Source organism: Oncorhynchus mykiss, chromosome 13 (assembly GCF_057628025.1).
Source record: "Oncorhynchus mykiss isolate SJ-2025 chromosome 13, ASM5762802v1, whole genome shotgun sequence".
Taxonomy (NCBI): domain Eukaryota; kingdom Metazoa; phylum Chordata; class Actinopteri; order Salmoniformes; family Salmonidae; genus Oncorhynchus; species Oncorhynchus mykiss.
Genome location: NC_143034.1, coordinates 34,760,645 through 34,785,648, shown reverse-complemented (window position 1 = coordinate 34,785,648; position 25,004 = coordinate 34,760,645). Strand labels below are relative to the sequence as shown.

Genomic DNA, 25,004 nt, shown 5'->3' with positions numbered 1-25,004 from the left:
GCAAAAATATGTAGCGTTTTTGCTTTGTCGTTATGGGGTATTGTCGATTTGAGTATTTGAAATGTATTTTAAATCATTTTTAGAATAAGGCTAATGGCTAATAACACAATGCGGAAAAAGTGGGAAGGAATGTTGTTACACCATGTAGGAGCAGTATGGACCTAGTCTGTTCATTATATACATCTACATGATGTATTGTTACACTACGTAGGAGCAGTATAGACCTACATTAGCTAGCTACTTATTTAGGTTTAGTATGACTTAAATGAAACTGCCTTAAATGTTCTGTAGTAAACGTCTTTTTACTTGCAATAGTCAATCAACACATTCAGGTCTTTGTATGTCTCAATATAATAGTATTATTTAATTAAATTCACGTAAAATAATATTTATCTGAAAATAAAATATGATCCTCAGCTGCGTTTCCCCTCCAGTCAGCGATGTGAGTCTTTCAGGCAACGCTGCCAGCGTGACGTATAATCTAATGGACGGTTCTTCAGAAACAGCTCGTCAACCACTTCGGTAGCTTGCTAACCAACATAGCCGAAAGATTCAAGTTATTTATACGCTTTCGGTATATATTAGCTACTCTGTTTTCGACACACTTCTGTGTCTAAACTTGTTAACCTATTTAATATTACGTTTTTTGTATTAGTCAGCTATAGTAGCTGGCTGGTTTAGTTAGCACTAGCCTAGTCGCTAATAAAGCTAGCTAACATCCCCGACCATGAGTTCACTCAACTACTCTCGTCCTGTTAAAGAAGAGGGGGTCTGCTGGACGGAGAAAGAGGGTCTGTGGCTGAACATTGTTGTGAAAGAGTAGAAGGAAGAGGAGGATGTCACGGTTAAACAAGAAGTAGAGGGTGAGGCTGTGAAAGTGAAAGAAGAGGAAGACGCGTTCAGAGTGAAAGAGGAGGACGATGTTACAGTAAAAGAAGAGGAGAAAGAGGAGGATGCAGTTTTTGGAGTGAAGGAGGAGGAGGAGGGGGAGATGACTGTCACGTTGAAGGAGGAAGAGGAGGAGGTTGGAGATCTGTTTAACACCAGTAAGTACCGTCTGCAGTCGTTGAACCAATATGCAGTAAAGGGGTTCTACACTTTAATGTTGTTCTGTAGGAATGGCTGAAGCTACACTGTAACGTTTAGAACATCAAGAGTGGACCATCAACAAAACGTCAACAATTGATCAAATGCATCTAATGACAATGCCTGAAATACTGTAGTCCTCAATTTCTCCTATTAGATTAGCCCAATATGTAGTCATAGAGGGGCATTCAGCAGTTGTTACATCCATTTTGGGACTTATACATTAATTATATGTACCCATTGTTTCTTGAAGAAATCACTTACAAATGCCCCATGAGCTTAGGTCAACTGTCGTACCCCATCAGAACCCCAAAATATAAGCTTTTTTTTACTCCAATGTTTATCAGTAAATGTAAACAAACACTGTATATCCTCTACATGATTAATTGATTTAATTGAGTCTCAAGCATTTCTAAAACATTTAACATTTTCATTTAATTCTTTAAAAAAAAATCAAATTTAGAATAAGTAACGTAACAAAATGTGTAAAAAGGGAAGCGGTCTGAATTTAATGAATGCACTAGGGCCCCAACTAAAAAAAATATTGGGTCAACCAAGAGTCGTCTTTTCTTTCTACCAACCGATTGGTAGAAATGTTATAACGTGTATTTTTCCATATATAGACACACCCCATGTGTTTTAATTAAATCAACTATATGTACTGAACTGGTCTGATGCTTTAAGCACTCTGTTTGATTAAATAATTAAGACACACAAATGACTCGGGAGCCAGAGATCAAGATAGCCGAACCATCAGAAAAAAACTCTTCCTCCCCCCTCTGCTGCTGGCCTTCGTAAATTCTGATGTTATGCTCCTAAAGCTTCTGGTAATAGGCTACACCAGCAGTCAGCAAACTTTTTCCATTCCATCCATCCTTTGGGTTCCTTTTGGCAAACTCCAAGCAGGCTGTCATGTCTTTTACTGAGGAGTGGCTTCTGTCTGGCCACTCTACCATAAAGGCCTGATTGTTGGAGTGCTGCAGAGATGGTTGTCCTTCTCCACAGAGAAGTTCTCCCATCTCCACAGAGGAACTTTGGAGCACTGTCAGAGTGACCATCAGGTTTTTGGTCACCTCCCTGACCAAGGTCCTTCTCCCCCAATCGCTCAGTTTGGCCGGGTGACCAGCTCTAGGAAGCGTATTCCATTTAAAAATGATGGAGGTCACTGTTTTCTTGGGGACCTTCAATGCTGCAGAATTTTTTTGGTACCCTTCCCCAGATCTGTGCCTCGAAATAATCATGTCTGGGAGCTCTACGGACAATTTCTTCGACCTCATTTCTTGTTTTTTTTCTCTGACATGCACAGTAAACTGTGGGACCTTATATTAACAGGTGTGTGACTTCCATATCATATCCAATCAATTGAATTTACCACAGTTGGACTACGAACAAGTTGTAGATACATCTTAAGGATGATTAATGGAAACAGGATGCACCTGAAAGCAATTTCGAGTCTCATAGCAAAGGGTCTGAATACTTATGTAAATAAGGTATTTCTGTTTATCTGTTGTCATTATGGGCTATTGATGACACCCCTCTGAAACAAGATAGCCTAACCATCAGAAAAAACCTCTTCCTTACCCTACTCCTCACTCGGCTGCTGGCCTTTGTAAATTCTGATGTTATGCTCCTATAGTTTCTGGTAATAGACTACACCAGCAGTCGTTATGCTCCTATAGTTTCTGGTAATAGGCTACACCAGCAGTCGTTATGCTCCTATAGTTTCTGGTAATAGACTACACCAGCAGTCAGCAACCTTTTCCATTTGGTGCCAAGTTATCTGACCATTTCTACTGATCTGGTGCCAGTTATGATTTTCATATTCACATTTTATTGGAACAGTTTAATTTAATTTATAATAGTAATAATAATTATTATAGTTTAGCTCAACATCATTCTCTGTGGTTAATCTACATTCTATTTAAATGAAAATGATAAAGAAACATTTTCATTGCCGTTGCTAAGTTTCTTTTTAATAAGATACATAAAGCTCAAAAATGCTAACATTGCAGCCTGCATGTATAAAATATCCTGATAAATAAATATCATAAATCTCATCTCATCTCATCTTGAACTTCTTCCATTTTCTAATAATTGCGCCAACAGTTGTTGCCTTCTCACCAAGCTGCTTGCCTATTGTCCTGTAGCCCATCCCAGCCTTGTGCAGGTCTACAATTTTATCCCTGATGTCCTTACACAGCTCTCTGGTCTTGGCCATTGTGGAGAGGTTGGAGTCTGTTTGATTGAGTGTGTGGACAGGTGTCTTTTATACAGGTAACGAGTTCAAACAGGTGCAGTTAATACAGGTGATGAGTGGAGAACAGGAGGGATTCTTAAAGAAAACTAACAGGTCTGTGAGAGCCGGAATTCCTACTGGTTGGTAGGTGATCAAATACTAATGTCATGCCATAAAATGCAAATGAATTACTTAAAAATCATACAATGTGATTTTCTGGATTGTGTATCAAATGCTTGTTCTCCCCACTGTAAGTATTTGATCACCTACCAACCAGTAAGAATTCCGGCTCTCACAGACCTGTTAGTTTTAACAAACAGATCACTGACCATTTTGAATCTCACCGTACCTTCTCTGCTGTGCAATTCGATTTCCGAGCTGGTCACGGGTGCATCTCAGTCACACTCAAGGTGCTAAACAATATCATAACCGCCATCGATAAAAGACAGTACTGTGCAGCCGTCTTCATCGACCTGGCCAAGGCTTTCGACTCTGTCAATCACCGTATTCTTATCGGCAGACTCAACAGCCTTGGTTTTTCAAATGACTGACTCGCCTGGTTCACCAACTACTTCTCAGATAGAGTTCTGTATCAAATCGGAGGGCCTGTTGTCCAGACCTCTGGTAGTCTCTTTGGGGGTACCACAGGGTTCAATTCTCGGACCGACTCTTTTCTCTGTATATACCAGCGATGTTGCTTTTACTGCAGGCTATTCATTGATCCACCTCTACACAGACGACACCATTCTGTATACATCTGGCCCTTCTTTGGACATAGTGTTAACAAACCTCCAAACGAGCTTCAATGCAATACCAAACTCCTTCTGTGGCCACCAACTGGTCTTAAACGCTAGTAGAATTAAATGCTCTTCAACCGATCTGCACCTGCCACCTGACTGGCGTCACTACTCTGGACGATTCTGACTTAGGTATTTGTTGTTGTCCACATATTCTAATGTGTCTGGTTAGACTATATATCTCACTGGTCATCCACAAAGCCAACACCTACTTTGGAAACCTTTCCTTCCAGTTCTCTGCTGCCAATGACTGGAACGAATTGCAAAAATTGCTGAAGTTGGAGACTTAAATCTCCCTCACTAACTTTAAGCATCAGCTATCTCAGCAGTTTACTGATCGCTGCAGCTGTACAATAGCCCATCCAACTGCCTACCTCATCCCCGTGTTTTTATTTACTTTTTTTGCTTATTTGCAGACCCGTATTTCTACTTGCACATCATCATCTGCAGATCTGTCACTCCAGTGTTAATTTGCTCAATTGTAATTACTTCGCTACTATGGCCTTTTTATTGCCTTTCCTCCTTACTCCATTTGCACACACTGTATATCGATTTTTCCATTGTGTTATGTGAAATAAAAAAAAATGTAAAAAATAATTCTAACTTTATTGACAACACCCAAATGGATACTGTCATTAACGCGGTTCTTCAATAATTATACATAATTCATAATACTGTAGCAAACATTATATTAAACAGGACATTCAAACTAGCCTTACAATTATAATCCAAAGTAGTGTGAAATGTACTCATAAGCAACCTGGAAATGGAGGTTACTCCCCAGAGTTTCGCCCATTTCACATTCAGAATATATTGTGAAAAACTAAAATCTTTGCTCACCATTTCTGCTCCAGGCAGAAAAAGTACATCCATAACTATCGGTTTCCTCATTAGCAGGGAGGAGTTTTTGCAATCAAATTGCCCTCGTGCCGCAATTTTAGCAAACACAGAAAGTTGCCTATATTGGAGATCAAAAGCCATCTGGCACACTGTTTATAGTTTTAACAACATGAATGACTTATTTCTAGCCTACAATCATCGATGTTACTACTAATGTGAAAACAAGACAAAATATGGATTTTTTTTGCTCATTTTAAGACAATTGTCAAATAATTGTAACATTTATTACAGACGTCAATTGTTCTACTACACTGTTGGCATCACCTTTTACAGTGGATTACCTCTGTTGTGGGCCTTTAATCATCTGTCTGACTTTGTTGTTCACACAGGAGAGATATTTAACTATCATGGATCCTCTGGGGAGCCTCAACAACCTTGTGATGCTGAAGAGGCAGAGAAGAGTCTCTCCGGATCAGAACAACTCAATAAACACCTGCAGAGATCCACAGGGAAGAGAACTCACTGCTGCTCTGACTGTGGGAAGAGATTCACCTCATCAGGCATTAAAATTCATCAGAGAACACACACAGGAGAGAAATCTTACAGCTGTGGTCAATGTGGGAAGAGTTTTGGTAGATCTTGCCATCTTACTCAACACCAGAGAACACACACAGGAGAGAAACCATACAGCTGTGGTCAATGTGGGAAGAGTTTTGGTCGATCTTGCCATCTGACTCAACACCAGAGAACACACACAGGAGAGAAAGCTTACAGCTGTGGTCAATGTGGGAAGAGTTTTGGTCGATCTGGAGAGCTGACAGTGCACCAGAGAACACACACAGGAGAGAAACCTTATAGCTGTGGTCAATGTGGGAAGAGTTTTGGTCGATCTGGAGAGCTGACAGTGCACCAGAGAACACACACAGGAGAGAAACCTTATAGCTGTGGTCAATGTGGGAAGAGTTTTGGTCGATCTGGAGAGCTGACAGTGCACCAGAGAACACACACAGGAGAGAAACCTTATAGCTGTGATCAGTGTGACAAGAGATACTCTGATAAAAGATCTCTGATCAAACATCAGACAATGCATACATGAAGGAGTTATTTTGTGATATTGATGTCACAATGTAGAATGGTTTAATGTTGTTGGAGTATTTTAATTAATTTCACAATGTAGAACCCTAAAAGTTTGCCCCATTCAATTGATTTCAGCGTGATATGGATATTAGCCTTGGGAAAAATCCAGGCTCTGAATTGAAAAAGTACTATTTATGTGATTTAACAAAAAGTGACTAACACAAAAAGAGTTGTGTTACACTTACCATGTTGGTGACCCACTTGAATCAAAATGCAACACTTCAAAATGTAGCTGGCTGTTTTCTACAAGTTGTCCTCTAAACAGTGATGTACACATTATTCCCAGAATCTGTGTGGTTTTTGAGCTGTTAGTTTTAACAGGCCGTGCAACCTCATCTCCCTCCTCTCGGCACAATTGATTTTAGCATGATATCGATGAGTGATGACAAAATAAGTGTTACATTCCTTTGTTTAGCGACCCCTAAATTTAAATGCATCACTCCAAAATGTAGCTGACTGTCTTCTGCAGGTTGTCCTCTAACCTGTGAGGTAAAAGATATCTCCCATTTCCAGGTGTTTTCTTTAGTTGTGTTCGTTTCAACATCATCTACATCCTGATTTCCCCCCCAATCGATATCAGTGATTTATACATATTACTTTATGTTCTATATTATACATACAATACATATTAACAAAGGGGTGTACATTTGGGTTTGATATTTCATATTTACAATTCATGTAACATTTAGTAATCATATTTATTTATGCAATCAACGTGACAATTTTCGGGTATAATTATATTGACGTTGTTGCCCTTCTTTTAGAATATCAGTGTTCATTCTCTTTTAGAATATCAGGGTTCAGTACATTTGGCGACTGGGCCCCGATCCAACAACATGCCTATCGAGTGAACCCTGAAAAGAGAGAGAAGCTCCGCAGTGAGGTGGAAAGTTACTACGGATATTGCAGGGGTTTCCTCTTGAAATCAGACATGTCCGTGTCAAGGACAACTTGGATGCTGAAATTCTCAAAGGTGGGCAGTCAAAAAGTTTTGTGTTTTGCGTTTAGCCAGTGCGTTACCATGGATCACAATTTATTTTGACTGCATGTTTTTCCTGTATTGGATATGAGTTTTGTTTGGGCTCGTTCCAAGAGGACGAGAGTTATAGAAGCTAACGTAAACTGAACCCATTCCGTACAAATGTGCGCAACCACGACATTCAAACGAGGCTACAAAGAACTAATGTGACTGTGTTGACTTCAAAATCTGGGGTGTGAACAACGTTTCTTTTCAAGCGTTGATCGACATGGTAATAGCCATCATGTGTCATGTCGTAATGTTCAGCATGCATAAAGCAACTAATTCTGTCTTACAATCTCTCTCCACCAGGTGTAGCACTTCTCTCGTTTAAAAACAAGATATGGACAGTGACGGGGGTAAGGGGGGTGGTACCTAGTCATATTTTGCGTCGTCGCTGCAAGCGATCACGACTCTCAAAAAAACTGTTTACTTCTGAAGATCACTTTAGCACTGTCCTAAAACCCGATTCAAATTCGACACAAACCTTCAAATAGGTAATGACACATTATATAAACTCTTTATACTGTTTTATTTACATTTTAGCAGTGATAAGTTGGACAGATCGAGTTAAAAAAGCTATTTTCCCACACAACATCTCTCCTTCTTACTATCATCTTACTATCACGCATTCGTTTCGCTTCCCCACCCGCCATTTAAAAAAAGACCCGACAGGGCTCGTTGCCTTCTTGAATCATACAGAAACCGGCAGCGTTTAGGTTCATGTCATTTATTTTCTTGAAAAGGGGAGAAAGTGTGCTTTACAATGGTATCGACATTACAATTGGTCTGGAAGTATTACGTTTTTGGGGCGCTAAAATAAGGTCAATTGTACGGACCAACGCGATGTTCAGAAGTGAGTGAGTTTACGTTAGTGAGTTTTAGGACGACGAGAGTTCTAGAAGCAAAAAAAATACATATTTAGAATTACATTATTTTTTTGTCAGCCACCTTTTACATGCTTTAGTTTTTCCATCCCATTTTTTGCGGTTGGACTTCAGCCCGTCAGCCTCGTTAGCACGTAGGACGCACTGATTGGTGTCACCTCGTTAGTCAGTATGTGTTACACCTGTGCTGGCTTGTCCATCTCGTTAGTGGGAAGGTGTTTCACCTGAGCTGGTCCAGGTTCTATTTAAGAGTGTCTGGCCCAGTGCTCCAGTTGTCTTGATAGATGTGGAGAGTCAACACCTTTAGTTGTTCCACCTTTCTGGTTAAAGATGTTTTCATTTCAGGTTGAAGCTTCTTTCTGAAGAGAGCTTTTTTTTGAAGAAGAAAAATGAATATAAACAAGCAAACCTGGTCGGTTCCGGGGATTGGTATAGCAAATACCGTAAGATTTTCATGGACTGAAAAGGAGATGGAACCTTGGGGCAGGGAAACTTTTGGAAGGACCATATTGATGGGATGCCTCAGGATAGAGGTGAAGGAAGTACTCTGCCTTCAAGGCAACCCAAATGAAAAGGGTTTTGATGTGACGTGATGTGACGTGATGATGTATTGAAGATGGCAAAGGAAGCGGAAAGAAAAGGACCCCTGTGCCATTATGCGGTGACCAGCCTGGCAAAGAACAACTTCAGGGTGGTCACCGTAAACATGTACAATCCGCACGTGAAGGATGAAGAAGTGAGGGCCTTTCTGGGGAGATACATGGACAATGTCTCCTCAGCGAGGTACCTCAGGGACTCCCTGGGTTTCTGGAACGGGAGGAGAGGGTTCCAGGCGTTACTCAGGGAGTCCCCGAAGAGTGTGGATGGCTACCTCCATCCTCCGGCGATGTTCTCCCTGGGGGCTGACAGGGGAACACTCTACTATGCACGTCAGCCCCCGTTCTGCAGGCGTTGGATGGCCTATGGCCATATCCTGGCCTCGTGCAGCGCCAAGAAGTGTTGTTTTTGTGGGTCGGAAGAGCACGAGGCCAAGGAGTGTGACGAGCCCAAGGCTTGCCACGGGTGTGGCTCAAGAGCACACCTGTGGCGTGATTGCCCGGCTCGTCACAGGTCATACGCGTCTGCAGCTGGGGGGGGGAGCGGGGGATGGGGGGAGGAAAGAAAGGACGCGTGCGGATTGCATGGATGGCACAGGGGAAAAGACGGCGCAGGAAGAAGATGGGAAGAAGGATGAGGTGGGAAGAAAGAGGCGAGGAGAAGAAAAGAATGGAACAGAAGGAGAGAAGAAAAAGGGGACGGAAGAAGGTGGAGGAGCTGAGAAGAGGGAGAAGGGGACAGTGGTACGAGAAGGAGTGGAAGAGGGAACGGGGACAGTGACGGAGAAGGAGGGAGGAGTGGAGGTGGGAGGGGAGGGGGTGGTAGGGGGAAGATGGGGGGAAGGAGTGGGGGGACAGCCTGCCAGGCTTCCTCGAGGTCGAAATGAGGGATTTGGTGAAGGGGTTAGTGGGGATGGGACGTTGTGTCTCCCCGCTACCTCCTTCACCAAAGAAGAAAGGGATAAAGAGGGGGACCTTGGCAGGAAGTGAGAGGGAGGGGGGTGTGGAGGGGGAGGGGGGGTTAAGAGAGTGGCGGGGGGGGAGGGGAGGGTAATTTGTCCTTCCGGTTTGCCTCAGCCCCTTGCATTTTAGTGGATGACTCCAGTGAGGGGTCGGTGGGTTGTTTGCTAGAGGGATCCCAACTCCTGTTTGGGGAGATGGGGTCCCCTATATGCAGCCCCGAGGCAAACAGGGAGGGGGGGATGGTGGGTGGGGAGGGAGGACCCAACACACTGCCTGGATCATGGGTTGGGATGGAGGACGGGGGGGCGTCAGGAGAGGAGAGGACGTCCCCGCCGGTGGAGATGGACCAGGGGAGCATCGGGTGAGTCTCCTGGTTTTTCTTTGGGTTTTGGGTTTTTTATTTGTTGTAAATAATTAAATGAATAGTTCTGTTTCTTTTTTAGTCTAAATGTTAGGGGGTTAAGGGATAATGTTAAAAGGAGGGCGGTTTTTTGTTATTTAGAGGGTGTGGGGTTTGATTTCTGTTTTTTACAGGAGGCTCACCTGAGGGATGGTGGGGATGTGTGTAGATTTAAGAGGGAGTGGGATAAGGGGGAATCTTTTTGGGGCATAGGAGGGGTGCACTCAACAGGAGTAGGGATTTTGTGTGGGCATAGAGAGGTTAAAATAGAGAACACTTTTGTAATAATGCAGGGTAGAGTTTTGGGGATAGATGTTAAGTTTAGAGAAGCTAGATATAGGTTAATTGGGGTGTATGGGCCACAGGTGGCGGCAGACAGGAGGGAGATGGTGGACTGTCTGGCGCCCCTGTGTGTTACAAACAGGCACTTGGTGATAGGAGGAGACTTTAATATAGATTTAGGGTTAGGCGGTGATAGCAGTGCAGGTGCCATCTCTGGGCTAATGGCTTGCCATGGTCTGGTTGATGGTGGCCTGCACACTACTCCGGCAATGGTCGGTCCTACATGGCGCAACTCCAGGGGGGTTGCGCGGAGGCTCGACTACATTTTTGTATCCAGGTCTTTGGGTCAGTTGTCTGGGCGGCTGTTGCCTGTTTTCTTCACGGATCACGACGGGGTGTTCCTGCAGGTGGGGTCGCCAGTCTGCCTCTTCGGTAGGGGGTACTGGAAGTTAGATCGGGATATACTGGAGGAGCAGGCTTTCGTTGACGCATTTTTTTGTTTCTTTCGGAGGCTTGACGGCCTCCGGTCCATGTGCGAGGGGGTGTTAGAGTGGTGGGATTTAGTCAAGGGGAGGATAAGGGTTTTCATAATAGGATATTGTAGAAGGAAAAAAAGGGAGGAAAGGAGGGAGGTGGATCGTATCCAAAGGTTAATTGAACTCGAGTACGAGGCAGGCAACCTCGGCGGGTCGATTGACTGGGAGAGATTCGCAGCCCTAAAGGCGCAGCTCAGGGAGCTGCAGGAGCAGAAGGCTCGAGCTTTCCTGGAGCGTGCGCATAGTGGCTTTCTAGAACATAATGAGACTTCTTCCGCTATGTTCTTTAAGTCGGTTAGGGCCAGACAGAGTAGGAAGGTAATGAAGGGAGTTAGGGAAGAAAATGGTAGTATAGTAAGTAAACCAGAGGAAATGGTCAGGGTGACAACTGATCATTTCCAAGGTTTATTTAAGGAAAGGGAAATAGATGTAGAGCAGGGAAACGTGTTTTTAGAACACTTGTCCCGGCGGTTGCCAGAGGACATTAGAGACGTGATGGAGGCCCAGATCTCACTAGAAGAGGTTGAGAGCGCTCTTAGGAGGATGGGAAAAGTGAAGGTGCCTGGGATGGATGGGCTGCCGGCTGAGTTTTACCTCAAGTTTTGGGGTATACTTGGACCAGTGGTTCTCGAAGTCTTGAAGGCCATCCTTGAGACGGGGGTCCCGGGGGGATCAATGGCTGTTGGTGTGCTGTCACTTCTTTATAAGAAGGGGGAAGCAACTGACCTTGGCAACTGGCGGCCATTGACCATGCTGTGCGTAGATTACAAGATTCTTGCAAAGGTTTTAGCAGACCGGTTGCGCACAGCCCTTCCCTACGTCGTCCACGAGGATCAGACGTGCGGGGTAGAGGGCCGCTCTATAAGATGGAACCTACAGTTGATCAGGGATTCCATCGCTTGGGTTGAAGATAGAGGGCTGCCTTTAATGGTAGCAGCGCTAGATCAGGCGAAAGCTTTTGATCGCGTGAATAGATCTTTTCTATTCAGGGTGTTAGGTAGATTAGGATTTGGGGAGAAGTTTATAGGATGGATCCGTACTTTATATGTCGGAGCGGGGTGTCGAGTTAGTGTAAATAGTCACTTAGGTGACGTTTTTGACCTCTCGTCTGGGGTCAGGCAGGGATGCCCACTCTCGGCTCTCCTCTTCGTTCTGTACATGGAGCCTCTGGGGGCTGCCATTAGGGCAGACACAGGGGTGGAAGGCTTGTTGATCCCTGGAAGCGGTGGGCTGCGTGTTAAGATGACGCAGTACGCCGACGACACTTCCTTGCTGTTGTGCAAGGACTCGTGCCTGACAAGGTCCCTTGCCATCTTTGGGGATTTCACCCGAGCGTCGGGAGCAGTTCTGAACCATGCAAAGTCTTCCGTCAAGTTTTTCGGAAGATGGCGCGGTAGAACGGATGTGCCTGGGGGGTTATCTCTCTGTGAAGGGGCCCTGAGGATTCTCGGGGTTCATTTTGAGACCTCCGGCTCAGCGACGCTAAACTGGAACATGCGTATCGCAGTGGTACAGAGGAAGCTAGCAATGTGGAAGGCTAGGTATTTGTCTTTTATGGGCAAAGTCCTGGTCCTAAAGGTGGATGTGTTGCCGTCTCTTTTGTATGTGGCGTATATCTATCCATTGCCGGCTTGTCTGAGGAGGCCTCTAGTGAGGCTTGTGTTTCAGTTTATGTGGAGTGGCAGGTGCGAGTGGGTCGCCAGGGCACGCATGATCTGTCCCATCGGGGAGGGAGGTAGGGGGGTACCACATTTCCCCCTCAAGCTGGACGCCATTTTTGTTTCTTTCTTGTTGACGGAGCTTGCTCGTCCGGTTATACACCCGTCCGGTTACCTCCTGCGGGTGTTCTTCTCGTATAAGGCGAGAAGCGTAAAGGTGTGGTCTAACGCGGGTCCTCGGGCGGAACAGCTGCCGTGGCATTTTGGCCATGCGGCCAAGTGGCTGCGTGCGCACCCCGAGGTTGAAGTTGCCCGAGTAGGTTTAGACCACAGGCACCTGTACGAGGAGGTCAGGCAGGCAGGGAGTCCTGCGCCTGTAGCGGGCATCTCGTCAGTGGTCTGGGAGGGAGTGCAGGCGCGGGGCCTGGACAATAGGCTCAAGGACCTGAATTGGTTGGGCCTCCATAAGTGCTTGCCGGTACGTGCCATCTTGTACCGGTATAGTTTGGTGCAATCCCCCACCTGTCCAAGATCCTCTTGTGGCAGGGAGGAGACTGTGCGCCATGCCTTCTGGGACTGTGCCTTTGCCGGACTAGTCTGGGCTAGGGCACGGGTAATGCTAGGTGTGGTTAGGAGTGATTTTGTTTTGACATGGGCTAGGCTAGAGAGAGGCGTAGGGAGAGCAAAGGGAACGGATAGGGACAGGTTTCTGCTGTGGCTTTTCATGAGTCTCTTTAAAAAGGGACTGTGGGAAGCCAGGCAGAATTTAGTCAAGACAGGGAGAGATTGGGGGGTGGAAGGGATAGTGAGAAGGGTGGAAGGTGATTTGAGGGGGAAGATGAAGAGGGAGGAGAGGAAGTGGGGGAAGCATGCGGCACGGGAGAGGTGGAAAGGGGGTTTAGGGCTGGGAGTGTTAGAGTGAGTTTGGTAAGGGGATAGATTAGGGAAGGGGAGATAGGGTATTGGTTAGGTATGACGGGGAGGGACGATGCTCCCCTGAGGCTTGTTTTTGTTTGATTTTTTTGTAAATAGAATTAATTAAGAATGAATGAGAATTATGATTTTGTAATAGTATGAATGGTATTGATTGTAATACATTATTTTAACCACCTTTTTGGTTTACTTCCTGTCTGTAAGTTTGTTGTGAGTTTTTCTTTTGTTTGCCTCTTCTTGGGCAGATTTAGTGGGTCTCATGGTGGGTGTCTTTTTGGTCCCAGTTGTTGTTACTAGTCAACTTTCAGTGGACACCCCCGAAGTGTCTTTCAGAATCCCTCCTAAAATCCCACCTGTTTAGTTTTTTTTGTCAGTGACTTTGTTAGTTCCCTCTTCTATTTAAGGGACGTTTCTGGTTTTCTTGCTGGGGAATGTAACAACAAACAATGTAGTAAAACAAGCTTATATTTTGGGTTGTAGCACCCAATTCTTGTTAATCAAAGGTATTTCCTTGAAATGTTCTTCTGTTTGCTGTGTCTTATTTGTTTTATTCTTTCTGTGAAATGCATTGCGATGCATCCATGTCTGAAATGTGCTGTTTAATTAAAGCTTGGTTTGAGCATATTGCAAAATAAATGGACCCAATCAAGACTCTTAGTATGAAAAACAGTATAAATTCAGTGCATTTGTTGAAGATGAAAAAAATTTGAAATCAATAATACGTCAAAAGATTCAATTACTGAGAACTGAAACAAACAAATGGATCAAACAGATCAATCCCACTTTTCCTGCCTGCTGAAGGCATGGTGGAGTGGTAAACGCCACCCCCGGCTCTACCAGGGGCTTGAGGTGGTCTCCCACAGCTCTTCTTATGCCATGTCCTGTGGCCTTGCAGTTCCATTTCTTGACTGCCCCTGCAACACAAACACATTTAGTCATATTATATACAACACTCTGGGTCGGTTTCCCAGCAAATCTTAAGCTTACTCCCAGACTAAAATGCTTGTTTGAGCTGTCTTATCTCAAAGCGACTTGCACTTAAAATAGTGGTAGATTTAGCCTGTTCTGGACTCAACAAAGCCAATTGCAAGAGGGCAGATTAGAGCTACTTTAGGACTAAATGGAAGCTTAAATGAATCTTTCAAAGAGGCAGGTTAGACTTCTGCTTCGTGCTGTTTGTGAGGGAGCCTGGACTATGTGGAATGTCTAAATGAGAACCAACATGCACCATAGAGGTCAGACCAGTACTGGTGGATAGGAGTAATCCATTACATTACTTTGAGACTGCTTTCCTATGTACAAAGAAAATGCATTGGAGATAATATCTCTGCTTGAGCCTAGACTTTCCTCTCTGTCTCAAAGAGGAAGGCCTTCACCTAATTCTCTCCAACTTCTAATCACTGAGGTTTTAGGCATCTGGAATCTTTCATTGTGAAACTGGTGATTTGTGTGGTTCCAGTGAAGCAACTCTGTGTTTAATTGTTCAAAGTCTGCAGGGCCATTTGTGAACTGAGTCTTCACATCAAGTTTCCTGATGCTGCTGGTCAAGCCAACTATAAAGTGCAATTGTCTGAATATGGGCAGTTCCCAGGAGTGATTGGCTGGTTAGATGGATGTCATGTTCCCATCAAGTGTCCATCAACTCCTGATGCTGAGGAATACCGTAACCATAACTGGTTTACCATCAATGTTCAGGGTGGATGCACTCCTCATTTAGAGTTCTCAAACATTGTTGCCCGTTGGAAAGGTGCAACTCAGCATGGAAGGATTTCCCTCAACTCTTCATTGGTCTCAGTTTCAGAGAGGTCAACATAGTGGACAACTACTTGGTGACAGTGGATATGGTCAGAGTAACTTTTTATTCACTACATACATAAAACAGCTGAGCAGCAAAGATACAACAGAGCTCATATCCACTCGAGAGGGATGGTCCAGCGTATGTTTGGAGTATGGAAAAATAGATTCCAGTGTTTTCGCAAAACACTTCGTTTCAAGCCAAGAAGATGCTGCAAGGTGATCATTGCTACAGCTGTGCTGCACAACTACCTGAAGTAGCATGACTGTCCTGATCCTCCCATGATCAGCATCAAGCAGATGTACCCGTGACTGAGGCAGATGTGTCCGTGACTGAGGTAGATGTGTCCGTGACTGAGGTAGATGTGTCCGTGGCTGAGGTAGATGAGCTCATGGCTGAGGCAGATGTTCCCATGACTGAGGCAGATGTGTCCATGGCTGAGGCAGATGTGCCCATGGCTTAGGCAGATGTGCTCATTGCTGAGGCAGATGTTCCCATGGCTGAGGCAGATGTTCCCGTGACTGAGGCAGATGTGCTCATGGCTGAGGCAGATGTGTCCATGACTGAGGCAGATGTGCCCATGACTGAGGCAGGCAATGACCAACGAGGACTTGCAAACGGAGTTGCTTCACATTGCAGCACTTCAGCTCGATGAGATGCATTTAAATATGGAATGTATTCATTATGGATGATTTTTTTCTTTGATAGTGTTTGTTCTGTACAAAATTCAAATAGTGTGCAACAAAATTAAATTAGTGACTAAACCAAGGCTGGTGTAAAATGTAGTTTGTGGTGATTAAAATACTCTCACTCGTGAATATCCAATTGACAATTTGTTTTTTTTAACATATATTGTTCACCATGGCGGGTCATCACTATTGTCTCATTACTGTCTCTTTGTTGGATGATACCTCTCTCTTCTAACTTCATATCCAATACAACCTGTCCAATTCTCATTTCATGTTCTTCCTTCAGATTTTTAATTTCATTCTCATGAAATTATCTGGTTAATGTTTCATGCATTGTCATCTTCTTTGTTCTCTGCTGAAAGGTGGTGGCAGCATCTTCTCTCAGGGATGTTATATCAGATGTGGAGGGAACACACTCACTATGTACTGGCTCTTCCAACTTGTTCACATTACACCCTCACTGTGTACTGGCTCTTACAACCTGTTCACATTACACACTCACTGTGTACAGTTGTGGCCAAAAGTTTTGAGAATGACAGAAATATTAATTTTCAAAGTCTGCTGCCTCAGTTTGTATGATGGCAATTTGCATATACTCCAGAATGTTATGAAGAGTGATCAGATGAATTGCAATTAATTGCAAAGTCCTTATTTGCCATGGAAATGAACTGAATCCCCCCAAAACATTTCCACTGTATTTCAGCCCTGCCACAAAAGGACCAGCTGACATCATGTCAGTGATTCTCTCGTTAACACAGGTGTGAGTGTTAACGAGAACAAGGCTGGAGATCAATCTGCCATGCTGATTGAGTTTGAATAACAGACTGTAAGTTTTAAAAGGAGGGAGGTGCTTGGAATCATTGTTCCACAGAGTCTATAAAAGGCAGAGAATTTAATAATATAAGTGATGTCACAACAAAAATCAACAATATGAATATGAGAAAGGTGAAATACTGATAATAAATGCAGATACAGTGGGGAGAACAAGTATTTGACACACTGCCAATTTTTCCTACTTACAAAGCATGTAGAGGTCTGTATTTTATCATAGGTACACTTCAACTGTGAGAGACGGAATCTAAAACAAAAATGCAAAAAAATTACAAAAAAACAAATCACATTGTATGATTTTTAAGTAATTAATTTGCATTTTATTGCATGACATTACTTGATCACCTACCAACCAGTAAGAATTCCGGCTCTCACAGACCTGTTAGTTTTTCTTTAAGAAGCCCTCCTGTTCTCCACTCATTACCTGTATTAACTGCACCTCTTTGAGCTCGTTACATGTATAAAAGACACCTGTCCACACACTCAATCAAACAGACTCCAACCTCTCTACAATGGCCAAGACCAGAGAGGGTGTAAGGACATCAGGGATAAATTGTAGACCTGCACAAGGCTGGGATAGGCTACAGGACAATAGGCAAGCAGCTTGGTGAGAAGGCAACAACTGTTGGTGCAATTATTAGAAAATGGAAGAAGTTCAAGATGACGGTCAATCACCCTCGGTCTGGGGCTCCATGCAAGATCTCACCTCGTGATCATGAGGAGGGTGAGGGATCAGCCCAGAACTACATGGCAGGACCTGGTCAATGACCTGAAGAGAGCTGGGACCACAGTCTCAAAGAAAACCATTAGTAACACACTACGCCGTCATGGATTAATATCCTGCAGCGCACGCAAGGTCCCCCTGCTCAAGCCAGCGCATGTCCAGGCCCGTCTGAAGTTTGGCAATGACCATCTGGATGATCCAGAGGAGGAATGGGAGACAGTCATGTGGTCTGATGAGACAGAAATATAGCTTTTTGGTCTAAACTCCACTCGCCGTGTTTGGAGGAAGAAGAAGGATGAGTACAACCCCAAGAGCACCATCCCAACCGTGAAGCATGGAGGTGGAAACATCATTCTTTGGGGATGCTTTTCTGCAAAGGGGACAGGACGACTGCACCGTATTGAGGGGAGGATGGATGGGACCATGTATCGCGAGATCTTGGCCAACAACCTCCTTCCCTCAGTAAGAGCATTGAAGATGGGTCGTGGCTGGGTCTTCCAGCATGACAACGACCCGAAACACACAGCCAGGGCAACTAAGGAGTGACTCTGTAAGAAGTATCTCAAGGTCCTGGAGTGGCCTAGCCAGTTTCCAGACCTGAACCCAATAGAAAATCTTTGGAGGGAGCTGAAAGTCCGTATTGCCCAGCGACAGCCCCAAAACCTGAAGGATCTGGAGAAGGTCTGTATGGAGGAGTGGGCCAAAATCCCTGCTGCAATGTGTGCAAACCTGGTCAAGAACTACAGGAAACTTATGATCTCTGTAATTGCAAACAAAGGTTTCTGTACCAAATATTAAGTTCTGCTTTTCTGATGTATCAAATACATGTCATGCAATAAAATGCTAATTAATTACTTAAAAATCATACAATGTGATTTTCTGGATTTTTGTTATAGATTCCGTCTCTCACAGTTGAAGTGTACCTATGATAAAAAGATTACAGGCCTCTACATGCTTTCAAAGAGGGAAAACCTGCAAAATCGGCAGTGTATCAAATACTTGTTCTCCCCACTGTATCTCACCTCTAGTTGCTGTTTCTTCTTGTAATCCTGATAATATTGCAGATATCTCACCTCTAGCTGTTGTTTCTTCTTGTGGTCACATTTCTATTGAATTCACAGCAAATTGCAGCCCAGCCCGCTTGTTCTACTGCTCAATAGCAGCAGTGTGGTTTTACATTCAATAACTGGATGGTTTAACAACATTTGTTTTGGAGCGTTTTTTCATGCATACTAAAGTTTTTTTTTTTTTTTTACAAATTATTTTTGCCTCTGCCAATGTTTCGTCTCAAGATTCCCACCAGTATTGGTGTTTTCTATTCCGGGTTTTAATGAGCACCATTAGACCAACAGCATGTGTTCACAATGAACCTAATCAGGATTAACCCAGGTGTTCATATTGAACCTAATCAGGATTAACCCAGGTGTTATTAGGCTTACTTACCTGACTCCAGAACTCCAGTCTCTGACTAACTAAAACAAATTTAAGCCACGTTCAGGAAAGCTACTTTAATGTCCTAGTTTAACTAGTTCTGGCTTAATCTAAGCCTGCAGGGTCTGAATGAAACCTAATGTCCAGTGGTATTGATCTGTTTGATCCAATTGTTTGTTTCACTTTTCAGTTGTCGAATAATTTAACAAAATGTTGATTTCAGAACTTTTCATTTTCAACAAATGCACTGGGTTGGTTGTAAAGTGATACTTAACTTACAAGGCACTATTTTGACATAGTGGAAGATATACTGAATTGATACTGTTTTTCATACTAAGATGGACCAAGATATGTGCTCATTGGTTTTGCAAGTGGGAGGCAGGTAGCCTAATGGTTAGAGCTGACAAGGTAAAAAATATGTTGTTCTTCCCCTGAACAAGGCAGTTAAACCACTGTTCCCTGGTAGGCAATCATTGTAAATAAGAATTTGTTCTTAACTGACTTGCCTAGTTAAATAAAGGTTCAATAACATTAAGTCTGTTGATTACCAGTCATGAGGTTAATTAGTTTTGCAATATGTTCAAATCAAATCAAGCTTAATTTATACAGCACATTTCAGACATGGATGCAACACAATGACTTCACAGGAAAAAACAAATAAAAACCAATGAAAATAAACATAAATATTTAGTACACAACAAACATAAGAGGATAAAAAACAGAAGATTAACTACTGTAAGACTAATGAGCATCCTAAGGAAAATCCATTGATTAAAATATTAACAATTGGATGCAATATTCAACCATAACGAGATAGACAAGCCAGCACAGGTGTGACACCAATCAGTGCGCCCTACGAGCTAGCGAGCTATGAAGTCCAACCTCAAAACATAAATGGAAAAACCGAAGTCTGTTACACCTTCTCCTTTAAAACAACAAATATATCCTATATTTTTGTTGGACAAGTTTGCTCACCACCAACAGAAAACAACTTCCATTTCTCATTATAATCAACTACAATATAAACATGGTGTCTACTGGCTGTTAATTAAAAACAAAGAAAAAAACACGTATTTCTAAATAATAATATACAATCGTATCTTTTCTCCTTTTTCTTTCTATAGAATCCTAAAACTCACTAGCTTCTAGAACTCTCTTCTTCCTAAAACTCACTGGCTTCTAGAACTCTTCTAGAACTCTCTTCTTCCTAAAACTCACTAGCTTCTAGAATTCTCTTCTTCCTAAAACTCACTAGCTTCTAGAACTCTCGTCTTACTACACTTGCTAATTTTATTACAAAATACATTAGAGAAAGGGAAGGAATAAGAGCAAATACCTCTTTTGTATTGTCATTCAAGGACTGTCAAAATAGCAGGATGATGTCCTCCCCCCTGCCTCGCCTCTCTACCTCTGCTAGTCCTTGAATTCTCTTTTTGTCTATATCCATTCCATGGACTCTATTCATATCTGAGAAGATCTGAAAAGATCATTTGCACACATTTGTATGCTAATATATTTCAGTTTATATTGACTGCTATGTAGGTTAAATGTACACTTCAAATGCAGCTGTCCTACAACAGATCTGTTCCTTCTTCTTGATCCCAATTGCATTGTGTCCATGTTCTGTCCTATAAGAATTTCAAAGGAAGAGAAAATGTGTCAAAGAATAGTCTTACAAGCATTAAAATATATATATATATATATATATATATATATATATATATATATATTTATATATATATTTTTGAGCATTTTATACATACATACATACACTGCTCAAAAAATAAAGGGAACACTAAAATAACACATCCTAGATCTGAATGAATGAAATATTCTTATTAAATACTTTTTTCTTTACATAGTTGAATGTGCTGACAACAAAATCACACAAAAATTATCAATGGAAATCAAATTGATCAACCCATGGAGGTCTGGATTTGGAGTCACACTCAAAATGAAAGTGGAAAACCACACAACAGGCTGATCCAACTTTGATGTAATGTCCTTAAAACAAGTCAAAATGAGGCTCAGTAGTGTGTGTGTCCTCCACGTGCCTGTATGACCTCCCTACAACGCCTGGGCATGCTCCTGATGAGGTGGCAGATGGTCTCCTGAGGGATCTCCTCCCAGACCTGGACTAAAGCATCCGCCAACTCCTGTACAGTCTGTGGTGCAACATCCCAGATGTGCTCAATTGGATCAGGTCTGGGGAACGGGCGGGCCAGTCCATAGCATCAATGCCTTCCTCTTGCAGGAACTGCTGACACACTCCAGCCACATGAGGCATTGTCTTGCATTAGGAGGAACCCAGGGCCAACCGCACCAGCATATGGTCTCACAAGGGGTCTGAGGATCTCATCTCGGTACCTAATGGCAGTCAGGCTACCTCTGGCGAGCACTTGGAGGGCTGTGCGGCCCCCAAAGAAATGCCACCCCACACCATGACTGACCCACCGCCAAACCGGTCATGCTGGAGGATGTTGCAGGCAGCAGAACGTTCTCCACGGCGTCTCCAGACTCTGTTACATCTGTCACATGTGCTCAGTGTGAACCTGCTTTCATCTGTGAAGAGCACAGGGCGCCAGTGGCGAATTTGCCAATCTTGGTGTTCTCTGGCAAATGCCAAACGTCCTGCACGGTGTTGGGCTGTAAGCACAACCCCCACCTGTGGACATCGGGCCCTCATACCACCCTCATGGAGACTGTTTCTGACCGTTTGAGCAGACACATGCACATTTGTGGCCTGCTTGTGGTCATTTTGCAGGGCTCTGGCAGTGCTCCTCCTGCTCCTCCTTGCACAAAGGCAGAGATAGCGGTCCTGCTGCTGGGTTGTTGCCCTCCTACGGCCTCCTCTACGTCTCCTGATGTACTGGCCTGTCTCCTGGTAGCGCCTACATGCTCTGGACAGTACGCTGACAGACACAGAAAACCTTCTTGCCACAGCTCGCATTGATGTGCCATCCTGGATGAGCTGCACTACCTGAGCCACTTGTGTGGGTTGTAGACTCCGTCTCATGCTACCACTAGAGTGAAAGCACCGCCAGCATTCAAAAGGGACCAAAACATCAACCAGGAAGCATAGGAACTGAGAAGTGGTCTCTGGTCACCACCTGCAGAACCACTCCTTTATTGGGGGTGTCTTGCTAATTGCCTATAATTTCCACCTGTTGTCTATACCATTTGCACAACAGCATGTTAAATGTATTGTCAATCAGTGTTGCTTCCTAAGTGGACAGTTTGATTTCACAGAAGTGTGATTGACTTGCAGTTATATTGTGTTGTTTCAGTGTTCCCTTTATTTTTTTGAGCAGTGTATATTAAATATATATTGAAAGATAAATGGCATCGACATTGTAAAATAGAAAAACATATTGGAGAAAGCACTAGCCAATACAGTACTGCCACACAGTAACAGTACTGCCATACAGGCCTAATATCACATTTCAAGATATCTTTGTACACAAATTGTTCAATATTTTCTCAGGCTGACTTGAAAGATTATACACAACATTTTGCTGCGTGGCAATACTGTGTTTGGATTCTGAAGGGCATTTATACAAAAGAGGTAGCCGAGACACTGTATTAATACCATTATGCATTTGAATTTCATCTAAAGCTACCATCTAATATATTAATTTCCCTCCACAAGGGGGCGTCCATGTAACGTTTCCAAAATGGGATAGTATTGTCCATGTAACGTTTCCAAAATGGGATAGTATTGTACATGTAACGTTATGCCCCCTTGTGAGTTAATAGTATTGCTTGCTGTAGCAGGCTATATAAAGAGGAATACCTCCATTGACGATTCTGTTCGTTGTAACATCTCGTCTGGACAGGTCACTGTCCTTAGTTAGTTAGTTCGTTGTTAATTAGCTATTTCGTTAGTTAGTTAGTTAACGTTAGCTAGTTCATTATCACAAAAGTGAGAACTGCTCTAGATTGGAAACTTACGTTAATGCGTGTAAAGCCATGTTGGCTTTATGGAAATGATATACAATATATGAGAAAGAATATAGTTCAGGGAAATAATCCAAACCTAGTTGTGCCTAGTTAGGACATAACGTTATCTAGATAGATATCGGTACTGTACTGTAGCTCATACAACGCCGACGGTCAATGTTAATTAGTGAAACTGTTAAAAAGAGTAAATGGCATGTTAAATATGTTACGCTATTGTTATCATATAGAAACACATGGAATATTGGACAGCAATTTAGCATCAACATACATTATTGTTTCATTCAATTTCACATAATAAGGATATTTGATAGTTTTAATTTCAGAAGTCAGAACCCATCACCTGCTATGTAAAAGAGACAGAAGAATGCACAATGGTCAATGCTATCCGGGTTACTTGGGACATCCCTACCCTAAACCCTAACCTTAACCCCTACCTTAACCATTTTAAATGTCAACTTCAACGGGCTAGGGACATTACAAGGATATATCTCTACCTGAAAATACATGATCTAAATAATTGATAGTTGGTATTCAGCAGTCATTAGGCATTCATTACTTTAATGAACTACTAAAATAGTGATTTTGTCAGACAGCATAGACAGCAGCTCTAAACTTTATTGACGGACTGATCCATTCATCCTTCTATCCCTCCTCAGTCTTCCTCTCCTCTGAAGACCCAGTGAGGGTGGAGCTCAGTCAGAGAGCTGTTGAGGGACTGGTTAGGAAGAACACTTCTACAGCCAGAGAGGTGAGAGGTCACACATGGTTTAGATGGCAAATATTTATGTCCCCTTAGCGGTTCATCACGTCAGCAAAAGGGAATATGTTCCATCATCTATGTTTATTTACATTAGTGCAAATTGTCCACTGATATTGGTGTAATTTCTCACCCCTTTTGGCTGTATGAAAGTTAATTTCTTCTCAGGCACACACATTTGTTCTTATATATTTAAGGTAATTTGTGTGCAATGTACTTTTCCCCACATCTCTTTACATTGCTTATGCATATTTGGTGGCCTGACTATGTCAAAGGCCCACCCTGGTTGTTCTGAACCTAATGCTTAGAGTGATTGGATGACAGAAGTCACATTTAGGTTATAGGTGTAACTGAGGCCATAGATGCTCCATATCCATTACTTTGAGAGTTTTATATAATATGACTAAATGTGTTTCTTTCTGTGTTGCAGGGGCTGTCAAGAACTGGAACGGCAAGGCCACAGAACATGACATAAGCAGAGCTGTAGGAGACCACCTCAAGCCTCTGGTAGAGCCGGGGGTGGTGTTTACCACTCCACCACGCCTTCAGCAGGCTGGAAAAGTGGGGTTGATCTGTTTGATCCATTTGTTTGTTTCAGTTTGCAGTAGTTGAATCCTTTCACATGGGATAATACTGATTTCCATACTAAGAGGGACCAAGAGTCTGTTGATTTGGTCTTTGGGTTCATTTGTTGAAATCAAATCAAGCTTTATTTGTACCGCTATACGTCCATCCTCAAAACATAAATGGAAAACCCAAAACGCCTTCCCCCTTATTAGGAGAATGCTCAACACCAACAGAAAACAACTTCCATTTCACATTATAATCAACTACAAAGCTTCACCTTCACCAATAGAAACATGGTTTCTACTGGCTGTCAACAAGAAAAAACACATTTCTATACAATCATATATTTTCTCCTTTTTCTTTCTATAGAATCCTAAAACTCACTAGCTTCTAGAAGTCTCATCTTCCTAAAACTCACGAGCTTCTAGAACTCTCGTCTTCCTAAAACTCACGAGCTTCTAGAACTCTCGTCTTCTTAAAACTCACGAGCTTCTAGCACTCTCGTCTTCCTAAAACTCACTAGCTTCTAGCACTCTCGTCTTCCTAAAACTCACTAGCTTCTAGAACTCTCGTCTTCCTAAAACTCACTAGCTTCGCGAACTCTCGTCTTCCTAAAACTCACTAGCTTCGCGAACTCTTGTCTTCCTAAAACTCAAACATTTGGGTTGGCACATCTGAGAATGAACCCTGATATTCTAAAAGAAGGGCAACAACGTCAATATAATTATACCCAAAAATTGTCAGTTGGTTGCACGAATAATTAATAAATGTTACATAAATTCAAATCAAATGTATTTATAAAGCCCTTCGTACATCAGCTAATATCTCAAAGTTCTGTACAGAAACCCAGCCTAAAACCCCAAACAGCAAGCAATGCAGGT

The 25,004-nt window shown here is 42.9% G+C and overlaps 1 protein-coding gene across 1 annotated transcript; it reads left to right on the top strand.

The window, feature by feature from the left end:
• The first annotated feature begins 590 nt into the window (after positions 1-590).
• Positions 591-6,375, top strand: LOC110485129 (uncharacterized). The gene is given in 2 exon segments (XM_090196076.1): positions 591-1,046; positions 5,349-6,375. Coding segments are annotated over 2 exon segments (1,026 nt in total). The 5' UTR covers positions 591-727; the 3' UTR covers positions 6,056-6,375.
• Positions 6,376-25,004: the final 18,629 nt, after the last annotated feature.